The 20,017-nt window shown below is 37.4% G+C and overlaps 1 protein-coding gene across 8 annotated transcripts in view; it reads right to left on the bottom strand.

Annotated features, from left to right (window-relative positions):
- Positions 1–20,017, bottom strand: part of LOC141436299 (solute carrier family 22 member 1-like) — an 87,155-nt gene that overhangs the window by 4,013 nt on the left and 63,125 nt on the right. For 7 of the 8 annotated variants that reach the window (XM_074099215.1, XM_074099214.1, XM_074099213.1 and 4 more), the window contains 7 exons: positions 16,136–16,217; positions 14,599–14,762; positions 10,733–10,979; positions 3,076–3,176; positions 2,674–2,822; positions 1,351–1,679; positions 902–1,023 (listed from right to left, as the gene is read on the bottom strand). In XM_074099215.1, the coding sequence (XP_073955316.1) occupies positions 902–1,023; positions 1,351–1,679; positions 2,674–2,822; positions 3,076–3,176; positions 10,733–10,979; positions 14,599–14,762; positions 16,136–16,162 (1,139 nt within the window). In that variant the 5' untranslated portion in view covers positions 16,163–16,217. Of the gene's footprint in view, positions 1–901; positions 1,024–1,350; positions 1,680–2,673; positions 2,823–3,075; positions 3,177–10,732; positions 10,980–14,598; positions 14,763–16,135; positions 16,218–16,819; positions 16,839–20,017 lie in introns of those variants that run through there. The other variant, XM_074099216.1, reaches the window with a different exon arrangement.

Below are 20,017 nucleotides of genomic sequence, written 5' to 3'. Positions count from 1 at the left end.
GGCACTCGAGCGTAGACACTCGCACGTTCCCGACCCGAGGTACTAGAGCTACATACACCCCGTCCAGGTGCTCTCGGGTGTTGTCACGATGCATACAGGCGATCGCTGACATTTTAGTTAGCTTAGTGTAAGCTAGATGGCGCTTTCCTCAATTAGGGATCTCAGAGCAGAATGACGGACGAACTCTAGAGGTCGCCACGCCATGTAGCTCTAGTACCCCGGGGGTCTGGACCAGGTCTAACAGTAGCGTAACAGTTTACTGCTATATAAACGCATATGGCTTGTATCAGCTACAACTATATAACTACACAACTAGCACCTTTTATTAAACTTTGGGTTCTTGTGCCCGGTTCACATTATTCCAGTAAAACCGTTCCAGCAGCATGACACTGCGGTGCTCAATCGATCTTGTGTAACTCGTTTGGATTGTGACCCCGCAACTGGCACGATTTAAAAATTAAAAGCCGTGGTGGCCTAGTGGTTTGACCTAACGATTCTCAAGCAGAGGGTCGTGGGTTCAAACCACGGCTCGCACCTCTGAGTTTTTCGAAATTCATGTGCGGAATTACTTTTGAAATTTACCACGAGCTTTGCGGTGAAGGAAAACGTCGTGAGGAAACCTGCACAAATCTGCGAAGCAATTCAATGGTGTGTGTTAAGTTCCCAATCCGCACTGGGCCCGCGTGGGAACTATGGCCCAAGCCCTCTTGTTCTGAGAGGAGGCCTGTGCCCAGCAGTGGGACGTATATAGGGTGGGATGATGAACTGGCACGATTTTACTAGAATATTGTGAGCCAGGCATTAAGGACAGCTACAACTGTCCTCTTATTGACCTCACGTTGCACCCACCTTTCTTTATTATTAGAGTGAAAACTGTTATTATTGTCCCTGTGAAGCTCACCTGGTGTAGACGAAGGCGACGCTGAAGTAGCAGGCCGCCATCAGCGCCATCCGCAGCAGCATCGTGCGCGAGCGCAGCACTGACAGCAGATGCTTCGTGTTCAGCCGGGGGGTGTCGTCGCTCTACAATTTTAACATTGGATGTTTGTTACAATTTATATTGACACAAAGCCTACGCTTCATTTATTTTTGTCTACTATCTATGTTATGTGACAGGGCTATCAACGCCTAATTCTCCAGTTCGTGGTTATATATAGCACTCAAGAACATTTATCGCCCAATGGTTATCTGTTCTTCGAGCGATGTGGCCCGCTCATTGCTACTATTAACTTTTGAGAAAAGATTTGAGTTCAAGCAAACAAGTAATAAATACACTTTAAAACTATATGTATTTTTATTCTGAGATCGTGTAAGATGCCTACTAAGCGCTAACAAGGTATGAATCCTCACCTCATCAGTTTTACTCTTCTCCAGTGCTATGGTGCTCATCATTTCCTTCGCCTTGTTGGAAAGCGTCACGTTGTTGACCTTAGCCACTTTGTTGAGGACTCTTATGGCTTCGTCTTTTTTATTGTGCGCAAGCAGCCAGCGCACGCCTTCGTCCACGAGGAACACGTAGAAGACAGCGACTAAGAGCGGGGCGTAGGTGGCGCGGAGAAGGTGGCGCCAGTAGGGGACCTTCCAGGCGATGAGGCCGAAGAACGCCGTGCCGACGCTCGAGAGGATGTCCCAGAGGCAAGAGAAAGCCACGCGACCGTTCTGACTCACGGCCTCCAATGCTGGAATGAGATGAAGTTATTGCTGAGTGTGTGAGATTTACAGAGCAGTGGTTCTTAACTAGAGATGCCATGAATACTTGCTATTATTAGGTATTCGGGATAACTCGACTTTTTTATTCGTCAAATAGGTACCGAATGAAATTATTATTAAGTACAAATATTATTCGAAATTCGGCGAATAGTTCTCTGAAATGAAGTTTTTATGGTCAAATAAAAAATATATAAGTACACAGACTTAAAAATAATTATGAGTAAAAAACATTGTTTTCTTTTCTTAGAAACAGTAACAGATAAATGATTAAGTATTTTTTATTCCATAATTCGCTTTCAAAACAATTTGCAATATTTTATTCCAAACTTTTTTTAAACTTCTTAAATTCCTAGTAAGTTATTATGAATCCTATAAAATCAATCGCAGTGCAGTGTTCGTCGCTTTTACACTCACTATGTTTAATGGCATGAACTATTGATTGTAGTCCCACGAAAAGCAATTTCACTTCGTGGGAGTATTCACTCTCAAGTTTGTAACCAGCTTTGGAAGTCACAATTAACAGATTGTTGAGATTAAATAATTTTATGATGCTCTATTAGATATGATACCAACGATTATGATTCCTAAATCAGACAAAGATATTTACAATTACGAAGTACCAACTAATCAGTAAACAAGTTTTTCCAGGAACCAAAACAGTGTCACATTTCTTTTGTCACAAATGGGTGATGTAATTTGGACCAAATATCCGGTCAGGTCGGAGTTTTGCACGTTAACCTACACAAACAAAAACACAGGATGGTAATCAATCAAACATTCCTTTGTTATGTCAAGCATTTCATTTGGGTATTGGTCTTTACGTAAGTGTTGATTCTTTTCATCCAAAATATTGACCAAATAAAAAACTGATGAAACAAAATTAAGGACAAGAACAACAACAGGACATAAAATTATGTCAGTTTGATTAATTATAAAGAAAGATTTCTCTTAGTTGATACTTACACAGCACCATCGAAGCGTTTCCGTATCCGAAGGCGGTCTCGATGAATTCGAGCACCAGTAGCATGTAGTAGCCCGTGGAGAAGGACTTGATCAGCCCCACCACTCCCACCAGGAGGGGGGTTCCCACGATGATGACCTTGCGACCATATCTGCAAACCAATAGCATGAAGTCGAAGCAAACATTGCTGAGAGAAAATATTAAAAACTATTCACTGTAGTGACTAGAAAAGATTCTATGAAAGTAAATTTTACAAGCTTTTTTTATGTAGTCAAATCTTAAAATTCAAATTGACTCGCTTTTAGTGATCGAATTGAAGTGACGGTCAATAGAAATTACAAACAACAAAATAATCTTGTATATATATATATATTTTAACTGAACTTGTTCAGGTTTGGGTTTACCTGTCAGAGATGAATCCAGAGAGGACAAAGGAGATAATAAGCCCGAGGTTGTGGACGGTGCCGATCATGGTTCGCTTCCATGGCTCACAGCCAAGGTCAAACTGAAATAGTAAACGTAAAAGACATTACGAACATGCTATTGTAGATTATTTTATGGTCTTATTTAGTCTTAGAAAGTATACGTAGAAGCGAGCAGCAAACATTCGAGTCAGATTCTAAATCTTTTGCAAGGAGATTTTCTAAATTAGCAGGTTCCACCCCATTATACCTACATCCGTCCCAGCCTATATACGTGCCACAATGCTGGGCAAGGGCCTCCTCTCAGAATGAGAGGGCTTGGGCTGTTGTTCCCACGCGGGCTCAGTGCGGATTGGGAACAGATCTACCTACATATTTAGATGCTGCCTAAAATTAGTATTCCAAGTATCTGTATAATACGTTTTCATTTAATGCTTCAACTACGTATTTGGCGATATAACAACGATTGTAATTAAAATCCCAACAGCGGGTTACACTTTGGCAATTTTACAGGAAAAACAGTTTTCACAATTTGCTTTGTGCCTCGGCAATCAGTTGCTTCTGCGATATAATTTGTCGAAACGCTGGTGTTTATTTTATGTGCTCTGTCATTGTAGCTTGTCTTTTATGTGCCTTGTTGTCAGGCTCACCAATTATAACTTCATCATCATTTTCACGTTATCATGGTTAAAATTGTATACTTCTCATACACGTTGTTTAAACTACGACAAAGGTTACTTTTTTATTGCTTTGAAACAGTTATTTAATTTTACGTGCTTTTTTGTACGTACCTATTTGGTATAAACACAAGATATTAATACTTAGTTGAATTTTCGCACTAATAATATAGAATTTATTCAGTCACACATGAATTAACAGAAAAAAATATTAACGCTTTTCTTATAGAAAAATGAATGAAAGAATGACAACGCAAGGATCTAAAATCAAGTAAAGTGACGGTCAGGAAGCTTGCATTACGGCACTTTTAAAAAAACATTTTAGCTTTTACTCATAATTTCATTTCATTTTCAACTTCGGAACGTTCATGCGTGCAATTTCAATGATATCGCATATATTTATTTATATATTTAAGACCTAAGTTATCCGGTATTATTTCTCTAAGTTTTAACTTATTGATATGACCCATTCATTCGCAGCGATGTCGCGGGAACATCGACCGTGGCAGTCGGCCCTGACAATGACCGTTTCGGCGTGCGCGCAGACTTAATTGTGTAAACAAACGCTCGCGCGCAGCCTAGCGACGCGATTTATTCTGGCCCTGTACTACGAATTTCAAAATTCGAACATCGTATCCTGCCGTCCCGCCGACGCTTATATTATGAGTGAGAGGGACGGTACGATACGAACTTCGATTTTCGAATTTCGTAGTAGCCCCCTTGTTCTGTTAATTTTGATACAGATAGTTTGTCGGTTTTATCTTTCTTCTCTAATATATAGAATTCTCGGATCACAATGTTTGTAACCAAACTTCTCCGAAACGGCTTGACCGATTCTTATGTTTTTTTTTTGTGTATAACCGGTAGATCTGAGAATAGGACGTAAACTATTTTTAATTTTCTACGTGGACGGAGTCACGGGCAACAGATAGTAATGAGTAAAGTTAAGAGCACAGTTGGTATTATAAAGGGTATAATGTCTATTTATACATGTTAATGTAGTTCTGCAAAACTAGGCCAATTTTGAGTTTTTTAAGAGTATAAAAAAAAGTTTTGCTCAGTAGGTTTTGTAAGAATAGATTTTCCACAAACAAATCGGTTTTAGAAACTCAAATTAAATGAAAAGAAAATAAAATGTGAAACGTCAACATTTTTGATGAAGAGGAGAATTACTATATTTGTCGATTTTATTTATTTATGTATTTTGTATTTATTTGTTCAGTCATATCCTTAAAGAAGTTACTTCAGAATTGTTGTAGACCGTTGTTATTATTGAAGTCGAGGTGATATTTATGATTAACTGTACCTACGTTTCAGTATTTTTCTGCGTAGGTACCGAATAAGCACGAATATAATTTTTCTCTTATGAAAAGTATTCGTGTGGTACCTACCTATGTATTACCATACCACAGAGTATTACAAACGTCGTGACTGTTGAGGATCAATGTCCACCCATCCAAATCATATGTTTTTTAGTTTTAATCTGTGACAACTCTCCTTGTCTACTATATAGAGAAAAAAATGTCAGCGAATGTGCGTCGTCATAGTTAAGTTATTTTGTGAAGAAAAGTTGGAATAAAAGACAATTATAAGAAATAAAGTTTTATTTAATATCAACAGTGGTAGCAGAGCGTGGTTTGGTGGTTATGGTTTTGGTTGGTTTCGATGTTGTGCAAGCTCGAGCCGGCCGGCGGTTACGTTGTGTGATTGATGGCAATAAGAAATATGGCGGAAGCAAATTTTCAAACAATAAAAATAAAACAGTTTGCGGGCGAAGATTTCGCGATTTGGAAGTTTCGCATTACAAGTATCCTGCGGGAAAATGATTGCGAAAAAGCAATAGAAAGCATGGCTTTCGCGAGTGTTCCAGAGCACAAAAAATTGGAAGCTCGTGCACAAAGCATTATTATAAATGGAGTCGCTGACAGTCACATTGATTATATACAAGACGAAAATACGGCGTACAACATGATGTCAAAGCTGGAAAAACAATTTATGAAAAAAGGTACAAGAAGCAAACTATTTATCAGGCGGCAACTGAACGAAATAAAGTATAGGGAAGGAACCCCACTGGCAGAACATTTTGTTATGCTGTCAAAACTCTTCGGACAACTCAGAGACGCCGGGAGCGCATTATCTGAAGAAGAAAAAGTAAATGTTTTGTTGTTATCCATGCCGCAGTCATTTGAAATTGTGGTGACAGCAATAGAGTCGCTGCCCAACTTGACAGTAGATATAGTCAAAGATCGGCTTCTAGGAGAAGAAGAAAAAAGAATGAAAAATACACATACAGTAGAGCAGCACAGAACTTCATTTTTATGTTTTTCATGTGGTAAAGAAGGCCACAAAAGCTTTGAATGTGGAGCGAGAAGCCAGGGATATGGCAGACAAGAACAGACTTATCAGGGACCAGCTCGAGGAAGAAATCAGAGTCATTCAAGAGGTCAAGGCAGAGTTATGCAAGCGCCACAAAGAGCAGGATTTAATAATCAAGGATTTTTACCAAGAGGAAGAGGTCGAGGTTTTTCAAATAGAGGAAGAGGATTTAGAGGACATTGGAGAGGACAGCAGGGACAAGGACAGAACTATTCAGGGAGAGAGTTTCAATCATATGCTGCGTCTTCACAGAAAGATCATGCCTTTTTAGCTGGAAGTGAATATAATAGTGAACTCGATAATCAAAAGTGCAGTGAAATAGTGTGGTGCGTAGACTCTGGGTCATCAGATCATCTTACAAACAATAAAAACGCTTTTTCAGAGTACATTGAACTCAGTGAGCCAAAGGTTATTGCAGCAGCCAAAAATGGAGTCAGTTTGCTGGCTGTTGGTGTTGGCAACATAAAGGCAAGATGTTATGTTGGTAAAAGGTATGTTGACTGTACTATCAAAAATGTTTACTATGTGCCAGAACTAAGAAAAAATTTGCTGTCTGTATCTAATATTGAAAATCATGGTTATAGGGTGGAATTTTTAAATGGAAAAGTAAGAGTTTATAAATATGACTTGTTAACAATGATTGGAAATAGTGAAGGATCTTTGTACACAATTAAAATGCAGATACTAACTGATGAATGTAATCTCAGTGACAATAATGACAATCACATGAAGCAGTTGTGGCACAGACGGTTCGCTCACCTAGGCTTAAAGAATTTAACTTTGCTCTCACAAAATAAAATGGTAAATGGTATTGATGACTTGACTAAATGTAAAAATAATGACCATGTATGCGAGCCATGTTTGTTAGGGAAAATGACGAGACAGCCTTTTAACAGACAAGGACGTAGGGCGACCAGACCACTCGAATTAGTACATACTGACGTTTGTGGCCCTATCACCCCAGTGACTGAGGACGGACACAAATACTTCCTAACATTTATCGACGACTATACTCATTTTGTTTGGGTATACCTCCTTTCCAATAAAAGTGAGGTGTTTGAAAAATTTAAGCAGTACTATTACTTTGCAACAAACCATTTTAATGCCAATATATTAAAGTTAAAATCAGATAATGGAGGAGAATATATATCAAGAGAATTTCAGGATTTTTGTTATAATAAGGGTATACAAATGCATTACACAGTTCCATACAGTCCTCAACTAAATGGAACAGCGGAACGTATGAACCGCACATTAATTGAAAAAACAAAAACTATCCTATTAGACTCTAAACTAGGCAAAGAATTTTGGGGACATGCAGTGTTATTTTCAGCATATGTGACTAATAGAAGCCCGACTGAAGGAAAACATCAAACACCATCTGAACTGTGGGAAGGCAGGAAACCTGATGTTTCCAATATGAGAGTTTTTGGATGCACCGCATATAACCATGTGCCAAAAGAATTACGGCAAAAATTAGATAATTCTGGAAAGAAAATGATTTTTATTGGATATTTCACCTCAGGCTATAAATTGTATGATATGGAAACACGGAAAGTAATATCGGCTCGAAACGTAATCTTTGATGAGACAAAACCAGAAAGTGACAATTCTACGAGATATATACTTGACAGGACAGAAAAGGAGACAGATGATAGAAGTGAAAAAGAACAAGAAAGTGAAGAGGAAGACAATGATGAAAATGTATCAATAGACAGCACAGAGAGAAAACCAGAGAAAAGGAATACAGGAAATGAAAATAGAAAAGAAGGAGAGACACAAGAAACAAAAGTAGTAACAGAGAAGACAGAAGACTTAGAAAGAGGGAGAGAAAAAAGAAAAATAAGAAAACCAGTTTGGCAAAAAGACTATGAAATTAATTTAGATGAGAGTGATACAGCATTATATGCATTATTATCAAATTATCAGGATGTTCCAACAAATTTTGATGACATTAAAGGAAGAAAAGATGAAAAGGAATGGAATAAGGCAATATATGAAGAATTAAAGGTTTTAAAGGAAAATGAAACATGGAAGTTTATGCCTGTACCAGAGAATGAAAAGTTACTGGATAGTAGATGGGTTTTTACAAAGAAGAACATCGGAGAGCAAGAAATACCTAAAGCAAGATTAGTGGTGAAAGGTTACCAACAAAAAGATAAATTGGAAAATATATACTCACCTGTTTTGAAATTACAAACCTTAAGAGTTCTTCTATCAGTAGCTGCACAAATGGATTATGAAATTCACCAAATGGATGTCAAAGGCGCATTTTTGTATGGCAGGATTGATGAGGCAGTATATTTGAAACCCCCACAAGGTCTAACGGTTCCCAAAGGTCATGTTTTAAAATTACAGAAATCTTTGTATGGTTTAAAAAAGAGCCCAAAATATTGGTATGAAAAATTTACAGAAGTTATTACTGAATATGGTTTTACACGTTCTCAAAATGACTATTGTCTATATAATAAAGGCGATTTGTATCTGATTTTATATGTTGATGATTTACTGATTGTTGGACCTAGTAGGACTGAAATAGAAATTGCCAAAAATTTTTTAAAAACAAAATTTAACATGAAAGATTTAGGTGACAATAATTTAATGTATCTCGGTATCAGTATTCAGAAGAAACAAGATGGCATCTATCTCAATCAATCTAAATATTTACAGAAGGTAATTGAATCATACAACATGGACAATTGTAGAGGGACTAATTCCCCTATGGACCTTAACTTTAAACTGGACTTTGACTTGAGTGAAGTAGACATGACTTTAGAACATCAGTGTAGATCACTTATTGGATCCTTAATGTATGCTATGGTGAGCACAAGACCGGACTTAGCAACAGCTGTGTCATACCTGAGTAGATTTCAATCACAACCAACTTTGAAGTTATGGCAAGCATTAAAACGTGTACTTAGATATGTCAAGCAAACAATTGATTTTAGTTTAAAATATTCGAAATGTAATGATCATGGCTTAGTAGGTTTTGCAGATGCAGATTTTGCAAGGGATAGTGATAGAAAATCGACTAGTGGATACTTATTTAAATTGTTTGGTAATACAGTGACATGGAAATCTAAGAAGCAAAGCACGGTTGCTTTGAGTACTACCGAAGCTGAATTGATTGCATTATGTGAAGCATCTGTTGAAGCTTGTTGGCTGATGAAACTTTTGTCAGATTTTAATATTGAAATATGTAAAACTATTATTTTTGAGGACAATCAAAGCACCATGAAAATTGTAAAAAATCCTGACCAAAAACGATTAAAACATATAGATGTCAAATTTAATTTCATAAAGCAAAAGGTAGAGGAAGGACTTATTATAGTTAAATATGTATCTACAACAGACCAAGTAGCTGATGTGCTAACAAAGCCTCTATCAGGTGAAAGATTTGTCAGACTATGTAATATGCTTAATCTTGTAAAATGTTAGTGTATGTAGGTATAGATGTGTGAACATTGAGGGAGAGTGTTGAGGATCAATGTCCACCCATCCAAATCATATGTTTTTTAGTTTTAATCTGTGACAACTCTCCTTGTCTACTATATAGAGAAAAAAATGTCAGCGAATGTGCGTCGTCATAGTTAAGTTATTTTGTGAAGAAAAGTTGGAATAAAAGACAATTATAAGAAATAAAGTTTTATTTAATATCAACAGTGACATGCGTTTCCGGAGCCCTATGTTTACTGAACAAATTATGCACTTCATCACAAAGGTTGTAAGTAGCGTAATGACAGAATGATGGTCGCTGTGGTCTCTACCACAGATATAGATTACACTAGATTACGCAAATGCATCTACTTCGCGTGTCCGAACCCCGACCAAACGTCGGGGTTGCCCCATACAAAGACTGACCGCTACTGACTAATCATGACTATAACTCGAGCCCCACGGCGCGGGCGGGCGGCGCATTCGAATCGATTTTGCGCGGACATCGGGGAATTCACATCGCTAATTCGCTTTTGAGACGTCACAGTAGATATAAAAAAGTGACACGGTTGGTTTTCATACAAATTGAGGTGTTTGCGTTATCTAGTGTAATCTATATCTGTGGTCTCTACACTGACATCGTGGAAGCACACGCCAACACGCGTGATGTTCTTGATACAAGTATGTATGTAAACTCTATATTGTACAAAAAAACAAATACAAACGAGAGTTGAGATACGTGTACAAAGGTGATATAATCCCTTTAATAGATCTCTAGCAGCCCATCTGGACATTGCAAACTGAAGGCATGTGGCATCTGGAAACTGTATAAGTCAAGATTCCTACGCTACGCTAGGCTGTAATTGGACCTAATATGCTCGACACGATGAGCCAAAAGATGCAGATTTCAATTCAGGCTAAAGCACCGGAAAAACTTAGGGGCTGTTTCACCATCCATTGATTAGTATTACCTGGCGGTTAGGTGTGATGCCGTCTCTATTTGTTATGTTCGAATAGACGGAGACGGCATCATATTTAACCGTCGGTTAACGCTGATCAATGGATGGTGAAACAGCCCCTTAATCTAAAAAAAATACAGGTAGGTAACCAAAGAGAGAGATGAGAGAGATGTTGAAGATGATCTGACTCACCTCAGCAGCGATACTGTTGTTATTTTCGTACACGACGCGATGGCAAGCCACGGACTTGTCGATCTCGAACTGCTCCGGACTGCAAGAGTTGGACGCGGTCCATTGCGCGCCGTGCACTGACTCATTCAAAAGCGGTCCCGAGTAAGGCGCCATTCTATAGCACGTGTTGGAAGCGTTCGTCAAGGCGTATTGCGTCCAGGACGCGTTGAAACTGGAGTCCACTGCGTCGCATTCTGGCACTTCGCATCTGGAACATGCAGAAAAATAATGACTGTCTGCAAGTTTTTAGGGTTCGGGGTATACCTATAGGTAAGAAAAAATAATTAATTGATATAAGTACATATTTTATTTAGTAGAGACCAAAAAACTATAAAATTTTATATCAAAAACTATCCGTTCTCCGCAACTTTGTCTTGGGAACTACCTTTTTCCGGGATAGAAACTAAAGTCCTCAGAGTCTCAAGTACCAAATTACCAAAAATGGGGGGTGGCGATCACCATCAGGAGACCCACTCGCTCGTTTGCCATCCAGTCAAATAAAAAAAATAGTTTCGGCGTCCGTGTCGTATCCGGTTTTAGAAAAGGATGGACCCCATCTCTTCTGGTGGGTGTCGTAAAAGGTGACAAAGGGACTTAATGTAAGAGTGGACAGCAGCGCTTCGCTCTCTATTATACAGCGCCAACTCCGAACTGCGAACTCCAGCTCTGCGGTGTGAAGGTAAGGCGAAACCGACAACACTATTTTCTCAAAAAAATCGTCATGAAGGTCCACTACTGCTCCTCAACCTACCACCACAACCACTCCCTAAAGAGAGAGCAACTTAGAAGGTGATGTCGCCATGCCCATGCGCTCGTCCTTCTGTCCGTGACTTAATTTAGAGACTGTTGAAGCTATATAGAAAGCTGTAACTTTGTATAGGTATTATATACTTATCAATAACGTGAATGAAGAGGTGAAAGAGTTTTTAGTTGATACTGATGTATTTTTATGTAAACGTTCCTCAGTTTGAGAGATCATAGGTCAAACTACTAGTCCACCATGGCTTTTTTTTAAATAGATCCCTAAAAGTCCATACTAATGTTATAAATGCGAAAGTATGTTTGTCCGTCTTTCACGTCGAAACGGAGTGACGGATTGAGCTGATATTTGGCATCGAGATAGTTTATGGGCTACTTTTTATCCCGGAAAAATGCACGTTCCCGAGGGAACGGCGCGAGATAACCGAATTCCACCACGAAGCCGCGGGCAAAAGCTAGTTTAATAATAAAAATAAAATGAAGATAATGATCATAATTTTACATGTTATCTTTTAACAGTGAACGACAACAGAACTAATGGCAATAACTTATTCGATATGTTATACGTAAACGATGGCACGGCGGACGGCGCTGCAAACACGAGCCGCGGCCGTTGTCATTGTCACTCATTACTACTCATTAGTAAACAAGAGTAAGTTGTTGCATGTCACGTCCCTTCACTGCACGTGCGCGGTTTGATTAATCGTCTATTATTAGATGATAATAAACCCCCTTATTCATAAACGACAATCAAACCTATTTTAGTTAAAATGCCGCTAAAATTCGTTTGTCCTTATCTGTCACTTCGACAATTGTATTTGTTAGAAAGGGACAAAGCATTTGTTAGTTAACATAGGCTTGTTAAGTTTTATGAATAAGGGGGTAAGAGTACAAAACGTACGATAAAACTGAAAATTTATATGGTGCTTTTGCTATTAAGCACTGGTCATTTCATTGCCCGTGGCCAGACCACCGACATCTATGTACCTTACAGCACTCGACTGGCTGTTTAGAACAAAACAAAACATAAATATTACTTTGACACAACCCCTGTCACGGACGTCAACAAGCTGAACTGTTCACAAAACCGCGCTGTGAACTAATTTTGTGCGCCGTTTTAATGTAAGGAACATGCAGTTTAGTGTTTACTAGACATCACATCACATCACGTCTACATCATTTTACGTCTATTTAGATGCCAATGGGTCAGAGAGATATTTTTGAACACCAAGGAAGCTATGAGTTTCCTGATGGTGACTCTCTTGTCCCACCAAACATCCTCCACTAACCACCGACTTCGTACAAATAATTACCATGAAACATGTGAAAGAGTTACTTAGAGTTTTAATTAGGGGATTTTTTTAACTTGACAACTATGACGCAAACACTTGCCATTTGAACAATTTAATTTTAACCAGCCTGTCAGCTGCTTGACAGATTGGTCGCATGGTGAAACACGTGTGGAGCTAGTCATTCATTATTTGTGTTTAGGTATCTATTATCGGACCGCATAAAATTACTCAGTCTTATTGTCAGTAAAACAAAGCGCGTGGTTTCATGAATGGTTTTCGATAGAAACTGCCTCGTGTCATGTGCCCGATATGTATAAGTAAAACTTCGGCCATCAGTTATTAGCCGTTTGATTCTTGAACTATCGTAGAACATGCTTAGCAGTCAAAATCCTATATAATCAAAACTAAGATTTGTTTTATTTGAAGCACTTGCACTTCTTTTTTTTAGTCTACTTAAACTAAAATGCGTAGTAAAGTTGTCCAGTGGTTTGACTTATGGCTTCTCAAGCGAAGGATCGTGGATTCAAAAGCAATTCAATAGTGTCTTCACACACGCTGCAGGGCACAATCCTGCTCTTAGTATGAGAGCGCTTGGGCTATAGCTCCCTCGCGGGCCTGGTGCGTATTGGGAACTTCATACACCATTGAATCTCTTCACAGATGTGTGATCCCTCAGGATGATTTTTTTCACCGTAAACATCATGGTAAATTTCAATTTAAAGTCCGCAAATTAAATCCAAAAAACTCGAGGTGCGATGCCAGCCCAGGCTCAAATTCAAATTCAAATCATTTATTCAGTAAATAGGACGCAATGGGCACTTTACACGTCATATTTTAAACTACCAGCGCTTTCGGAAAGACCATCATTGCCAAGAAGAATGCGCCGCAAGCAACTTGGCAGAAAGTCATTTTTTTGTCAAAATAAAATAATTACAAATAAAATACTTAAAAACTACAGCTTGAACCTACCCTCTGCTAGAGAGGCCACTAGACTTGCCACGGCTTTTTCTAATAAATATTTCATCATCATCATGTCAGCCGTAAGACGTCCACGTCGGACATGGGTCGGACATGGTCTCCCCCATATTAGCCTCTAGCTGCTTCGGTTGTAAGCGGCCTGCATCCACCGCGGCTTTAACCAGATCGTCCGTCTACGAGTTTCTCCTACGCTCCGCGGTCGCCATTCACGATTAAATATTTACAAAAACTTAGTTCTGTGAGTGTTGAAGCTTGTGGCTGACTAGATCGACGAGAGAGCGACTAATAAGAGAAGTTTGCGTTTGCGGAACTGCTTTATTGTCGTTTATGTCTCTTGTCAGCAAGTGTCTTGAGTTAGGCTTCAACGCAATACTCCATCCAATACACATTTGCGCCAATCAGTGCGTTTTTCCGCCAGCAAATGTACCTAATATTATAATAATCTTAGTTAGGTTATAGTATATAAGCAGTAGCAGTAAGTAATTAGTAGTAGTTATGTAGCACATGTTTTAATCGGTCTTATTTCCTACCTGGATCCTGTAACACAGGGACTCCTAGCACAGGATCCAGAGCCGTAGACTCTTGTTTATAAGTTTTTTATGCAATTAATTATTTTCATTTTCATTTTCATTTTTCAGCTTTTCTAATTTAGTAGGTTAGGTTAGGTTTTGTTTTATGAAAGTTCCGAAAAATATGGTTTCAGAGAAAATAATATGAGTTAGGAAAAGTTGGGCATATGAAATTTGGGAATACTTAACATTTCGGCGTAAAGACAGAGAACCGTTAAAGGTGCATTACCTGAAGGGCACCTCGGGCGCGGTGAAGACGTAGTTGAAATTGCACATGGCGAGGAAGGAGTCCCGGAAGGCGAGTAGCAGCAGCAGCAGCAGCTGGTACTTGCCGAAGCTGCCCAGCTCGCTCAGGATGCCGTCCAGGTTGTAACCCTCGCCCTCCTCGCCCGACTGAATAAAGGCTTACATATTCAATATCTGTCTATTGACACAATTAACTCCAGAATATCAGGGCACCTCCACCTAACTTACAAATTTTAGGGGCTGTTTCACCATCCATTGATTAGTGTTAACTGGCGGTTAGGTGTGATGCCGTCTCTATTTGTTTTGCTCGAATAGACGAAGACGGCATCACATTTAACCGTCGGTTAACGCTAATCAATGGATGGTAAAACAGCCCCTTAATCTCGAACATGCAACTTAGGTTTTGCAAGGTAGGTTTGGCCAGGAGATGCTAAAAGATCGATTGCATGTCAAAGATCTATGAGTTATGATGCAGTTCTTCATCGATAATAGGTAATACAATTAAATCTATCTAATACCTTTAAACGAGCAACTCTTGCACTTGTATTATACTTCGGGGATCTCGGAAACGGCTCCAACGATTTCGATGAAGTTTGGTATGTATGGGTTTTTGGGAAGTTTTAGCCCGAGCAAAGCTCGGTCGCCCAGGTACTTAAATATTATCCCACTAGCCCCACTAATATTATATCCCACCAATTTTATAAACGCGAAAGTTTGTAAGGATGGATGTATGTTTGGATGTTTGGATGTTCGTTACTCTTTCACGCAAAATCTACTGAACGGATTTGCATGAAATTTGGCATACAGGTAATATTATACCCTGAATTAATCATATGGGCTACTTTTTATCACGAAATAATGTATCCTATGGAATCAAAAAAGTTTTAAACTACGTACTAATTCGGCGCGAGCGAAGTCGCGGGCAAAAGCTAGTATTAAATGAAGGACAGGACATAAAATTATTGTACATCTATATATTCAATTTAATAATTGTATATAGGAACTCATGTTTGACAAATAAATTATCTTTATCTTTAAAAAGGTACTAATAAAGAAGATGTTTGGTAGAATGGTGTTCTGAAATAAATTATTTGAATTTGAATCCATTCTAATATTATAAATGTGAAAGTGTGTTTGTATGTTTGTTCGTCTTTCACGTCAAAACGGAGCGAAGGGTTGACGTGATTTTTGGCATAGAATATTTTGATGGGCCAGAGAGTAACATAGGCTACTTTTTATCCCGGAAAAATGCACAGTTCCCGAGGGAACAGCGTGCGATAACGGAATTCCACGCGGACGAAGCCGTGGGCAAAAGCTAGTAATAAATAAAATTATAAAATTGTTATAACCCAAATTACTTATATTTTTACAGGACTCAATTAATTCCTATGACAAATAATAATACTGTGTTGATTCATATCTACCAACATAATTTCTAAGCAAAACCATGGACACTAATTTTTCTTGTATTCTATTATCTAAAAAAAAAATATTATTTAATATAATTATATTTTACTGACCTTTTCTTTACTTTCCTTCACAGTCATCTTTTGTATAGCTCGCTGCAACAGTAAACTTGCGCTGGCGCAGGGATCTGCATCACTGCAACAACCAGACACACACACACACATTTCAACACTAATTAACACAAAATTTGAAGCTCTATCAAATAAAAGTTCAATAGCTGCAGAATGAATCCAGATTTAACTGATCGGTTTTGACACTAAAAAAACTGAGTTTAAACCTAAAATTCGAGATTATCTTGCAATAAACATAGGTCACTTTCACTAGGTACTTATAATCCTAATAAGATTGAAACAGAACGGCCGTTCGTATAATTCAGTTAATTACAATTTTCAGTCAGAACGTAGAAGTTAATCGAATAAAGGTTCTAATTTTGATTGATTTTTAACTAGAGTTAAGTAATAAGCAAGGTTACTAACTAATTAAGAACAATTTTAAATAATTTATAAAATTTTTGGCAGCGCTCTATTTATTCAGTTGATATACACTGAATATATTATCTGAACACGTGCAAATAAGTCTACTGAAATGACAGATACTTAAAGATCTGAATATTAATAAAATGCATTTTAAGACGATTATAAAAAAATATAATTCGAAAGTTTTAGTGATTATTCAAACGAGCGAGTAAGACCTCGATCTAAGCTACTATTGATATTACTAAACAAGGAAGTACGTACAATATTGTGTCGAGAGATGAAAGTGGACTGAAGCAGGCAAATTTAAGTGTTGGTTTTTATACGAACTCGGATACAACGACAATTAATATTACACGTAAACGCTTTACACACGCTGTAGAACCGCACGCATCATTCTCAAGCGCGTCATGGGCCGTTACTAGGCTGGCTAAAGCTAACTAACCAAGTAAAATTAATTAGTTTTAATTAAAGTGAAAAACACAAATATAAAATTATTAGGTCAAATCTTGAAAATCAAATTACACACACTTATTGGATTGACTAATAATTTGGGTGAGCTTGTAGGGAGCGGGAGAAGGGGAAAAATACTTGACTTTAACTAATAAACCGGCCTAGTACGTGTTGAACACGCGCACCGAGGGTTCCTTACAGTGTAGGAAAAATGATGGAATTTCAAAGAAAATATCTGATTTTATTTATTCATTCATTGCATATCACATTCATACATATCAGTTGTTACAATTCAAGCTATCAATCGCCAGCTAAGAATTCGTTTATCGCGGGAACAATATAAATTTCCGGGATAAAAACTATCCTGTGTCCTTTTTACAAGCTTTTATTTAGTTTTACCTGTTCCGTTGTCTGTCTGTCTGTTTGTCTGTCGGTAATCAAATCTTGCAAGTTAAATTTGACCAACTTTTAGTAGTTGGATTGACTTTATATTTGGTACACTTATGTAAATTGCGTGACTATTCAATAATCTGGTAGTGACATCCTGGTAGTCCGGCCAGGATCGTCTCCGCAGGATGGAACTCTTCAACGGTTAATGGCATTGACATGAAATTTCGTATACAAATGTAGTTTGGGTGACAATACAAGTAAAGTCAACAAAAATTACAGTCAAAAATAAAAAAGCTTGTATTCAAAATTATTTTTTTACCAAAAATTTAGAATCTCAAACTATCTCCATACCAAATTTCGCAACAATCGGTTCAGTATTTAAGTCTTGAAAGCATAACAAACAAATAAACAAACATACTTACTTTTATACTGATTATCATCATCATCATTATATTATCAGCCGTAGGACGTCCACTGTTGGACATAGACCTACCCCATAGACCCCCAATTGCTTGGGTATGAAGTGGCCTGCAGCCACTATGAACCCGCAGCTTTATATTTAATGTTTTAATATTTAAATGTTTTGTGTTTTTTTAATGCGGCATTTATAATGAATGTGGTCAATTTTTTTGACACGGAATCATAAAAATTATGACTTTTTAATATTTTCCAAATGGATTATCAATCGAAAAATTATCATGGCCCTCACACTAGATTAAAATGGGAGAAAAATTATATATATGCTCTATTTTACGTTGTCCGTAAATAACTAAATAAAATAAAAAAATATATTAATTAGTAAATTTGTTATTTTCCCACTTTTTCCGCGTGACATATTATATAATAACAAACACTCAAAATTTTAACTTCCTGGCACTGACAGTTTCTAAGCTAAGCTGTAGATAGACGGACAAACATTGTAAAACTGTAACGGCTCCTTATAGGAACCGTACAGCACACCTAAATTATTTCCTAAATGAAATTTTGAACAATCGCTCATAACATTATTTTAGCGACGAAAGTCGCGATTAGTTTGTAGACTATATGGCTGGAGTATTCGTAATTCAAATTGAGGGAATCTGCATTAATTTAATGATTAGAAGGCAAGGCCTCTTCAGGTCAGTGCTCTTAGTATACAAAAACATGTTTTAGAACAATAGTTCATAGAAATATTATTTTTAGATTAGCTCCTTTGTACTTAGATGAGGTGTTTATTTATTTCTCCACCTCTCTATATTTACAAATGGTCAAGTTTTCCAAAAATAAATTCAATCAACTTACTTAAAAAAAATTTTTTTGGCGTTTCTGAGGTTTCATTTATTTCATTAACACCTTGTACTTATGTACACTAGATATATTTGTCACGGGATGTACGGGACAGTGATTACCTTCAACGAGATCCCAACATTTCGATCCAGTTGCCTGCATCAAGATCGTCGTTATATCAGGAGCCATAGGTAATGAGGGTCTCCATCCCGATCCCGTAACAAATATATACCTATCGAAACCAATATCAATTTAATCATTATAAATATCTATACACGTGCAATTGTCACCGCAATGAATGATCTCAAACCGCCCATTCAATAGTATGTTACTACCCATAATAATATGAATGATGTATTTCCTTTGTTTTCACATTTTTCATTAAGCTTATTCTCATTAAATCCGAAGGCTTTATGCTCGCATCAAAGCGAAAAACTGAAAACCACACGATATACTTTATTGCCAAGAAGAGTGTAACAGTTTGCATTGTAGTCAGATGACTACTTATTTTATATTGAATATTATACATATTTTGTTACTATTACATACATAGCTGTTTATTTCTGTGCTAGGTAGTAAAATAATTTGAAGCTTTCAGTTTTTTACTATCGTAGTATAATAATAATTCCGTGTGTTAAATTTGCCAACTGTTTTATTTTCTATAAAACCAATAAAATTCTCAGTGTATTTTCTTATGGTTCTAAAAAGCACAGTAGGTTAGATTAAGTTTGTTTTATAAAAGTTCCAAAAAATATGGTTTCAGAGAAAATCATGAGTTGGGAAATACAACAGTTGGCAAATGAATCATTTGGAAAAAAAACTTGCGGAAAGGCAGAGAACCAACTACTACTTTTAAACGAATTCATGTATATATATTTCGGGGATCTCAGATACGGCTCCAACGATTTCGATGAAATTTGGTATGTAGGGGGTTTTCGGGGATGAAAAATCGATCTGGCTTGGTCTTATCTCTGGGAAAACGCTTGGTACTGAGTTTTACCAGATATTGTACTATAGCACATGGTATATTATATTTTATGGTTAGGCTAGGTTAGTTAGGTCATAAACTAAAGACCATAATCATTTTCGGTGTTTAATTAATTTGTGAATTGTTTTGCATTTTGAACCCTTAAATAGGTCCTAAATTAGTGTTCAGGACAACAGAACAGAAAAACAAAAAGAAATTGCACGTTAACGAGACACGTTGAACGTAAATAACTTCAACTGAGGATAATCTGGTAACTCTGTAGCCTAGATTTCGTTAAACAGTGTAATGTTTAATACAATTTTTAATTACATTTGATTATATACTCTCAGCTATCGTTGTCATAAAAATCTAATTATGCAACCAAT

This window comes from Choristoneura fumiferana, chromosome 16, assembly GCF_025370935.1.
Source record: "Choristoneura fumiferana chromosome 16, NRCan_CFum_1, whole genome shotgun sequence".
NCBI classification, from domain to species: domain Eukaryota; kingdom Metazoa; phylum Arthropoda; class Insecta; order Lepidoptera; family Tortricidae; genus Choristoneura; species Choristoneura fumiferana.
Note: the sequence above shows the minus strand (reverse complement) of the source record. Positions and strands in the feature narration are given on the sequence as shown.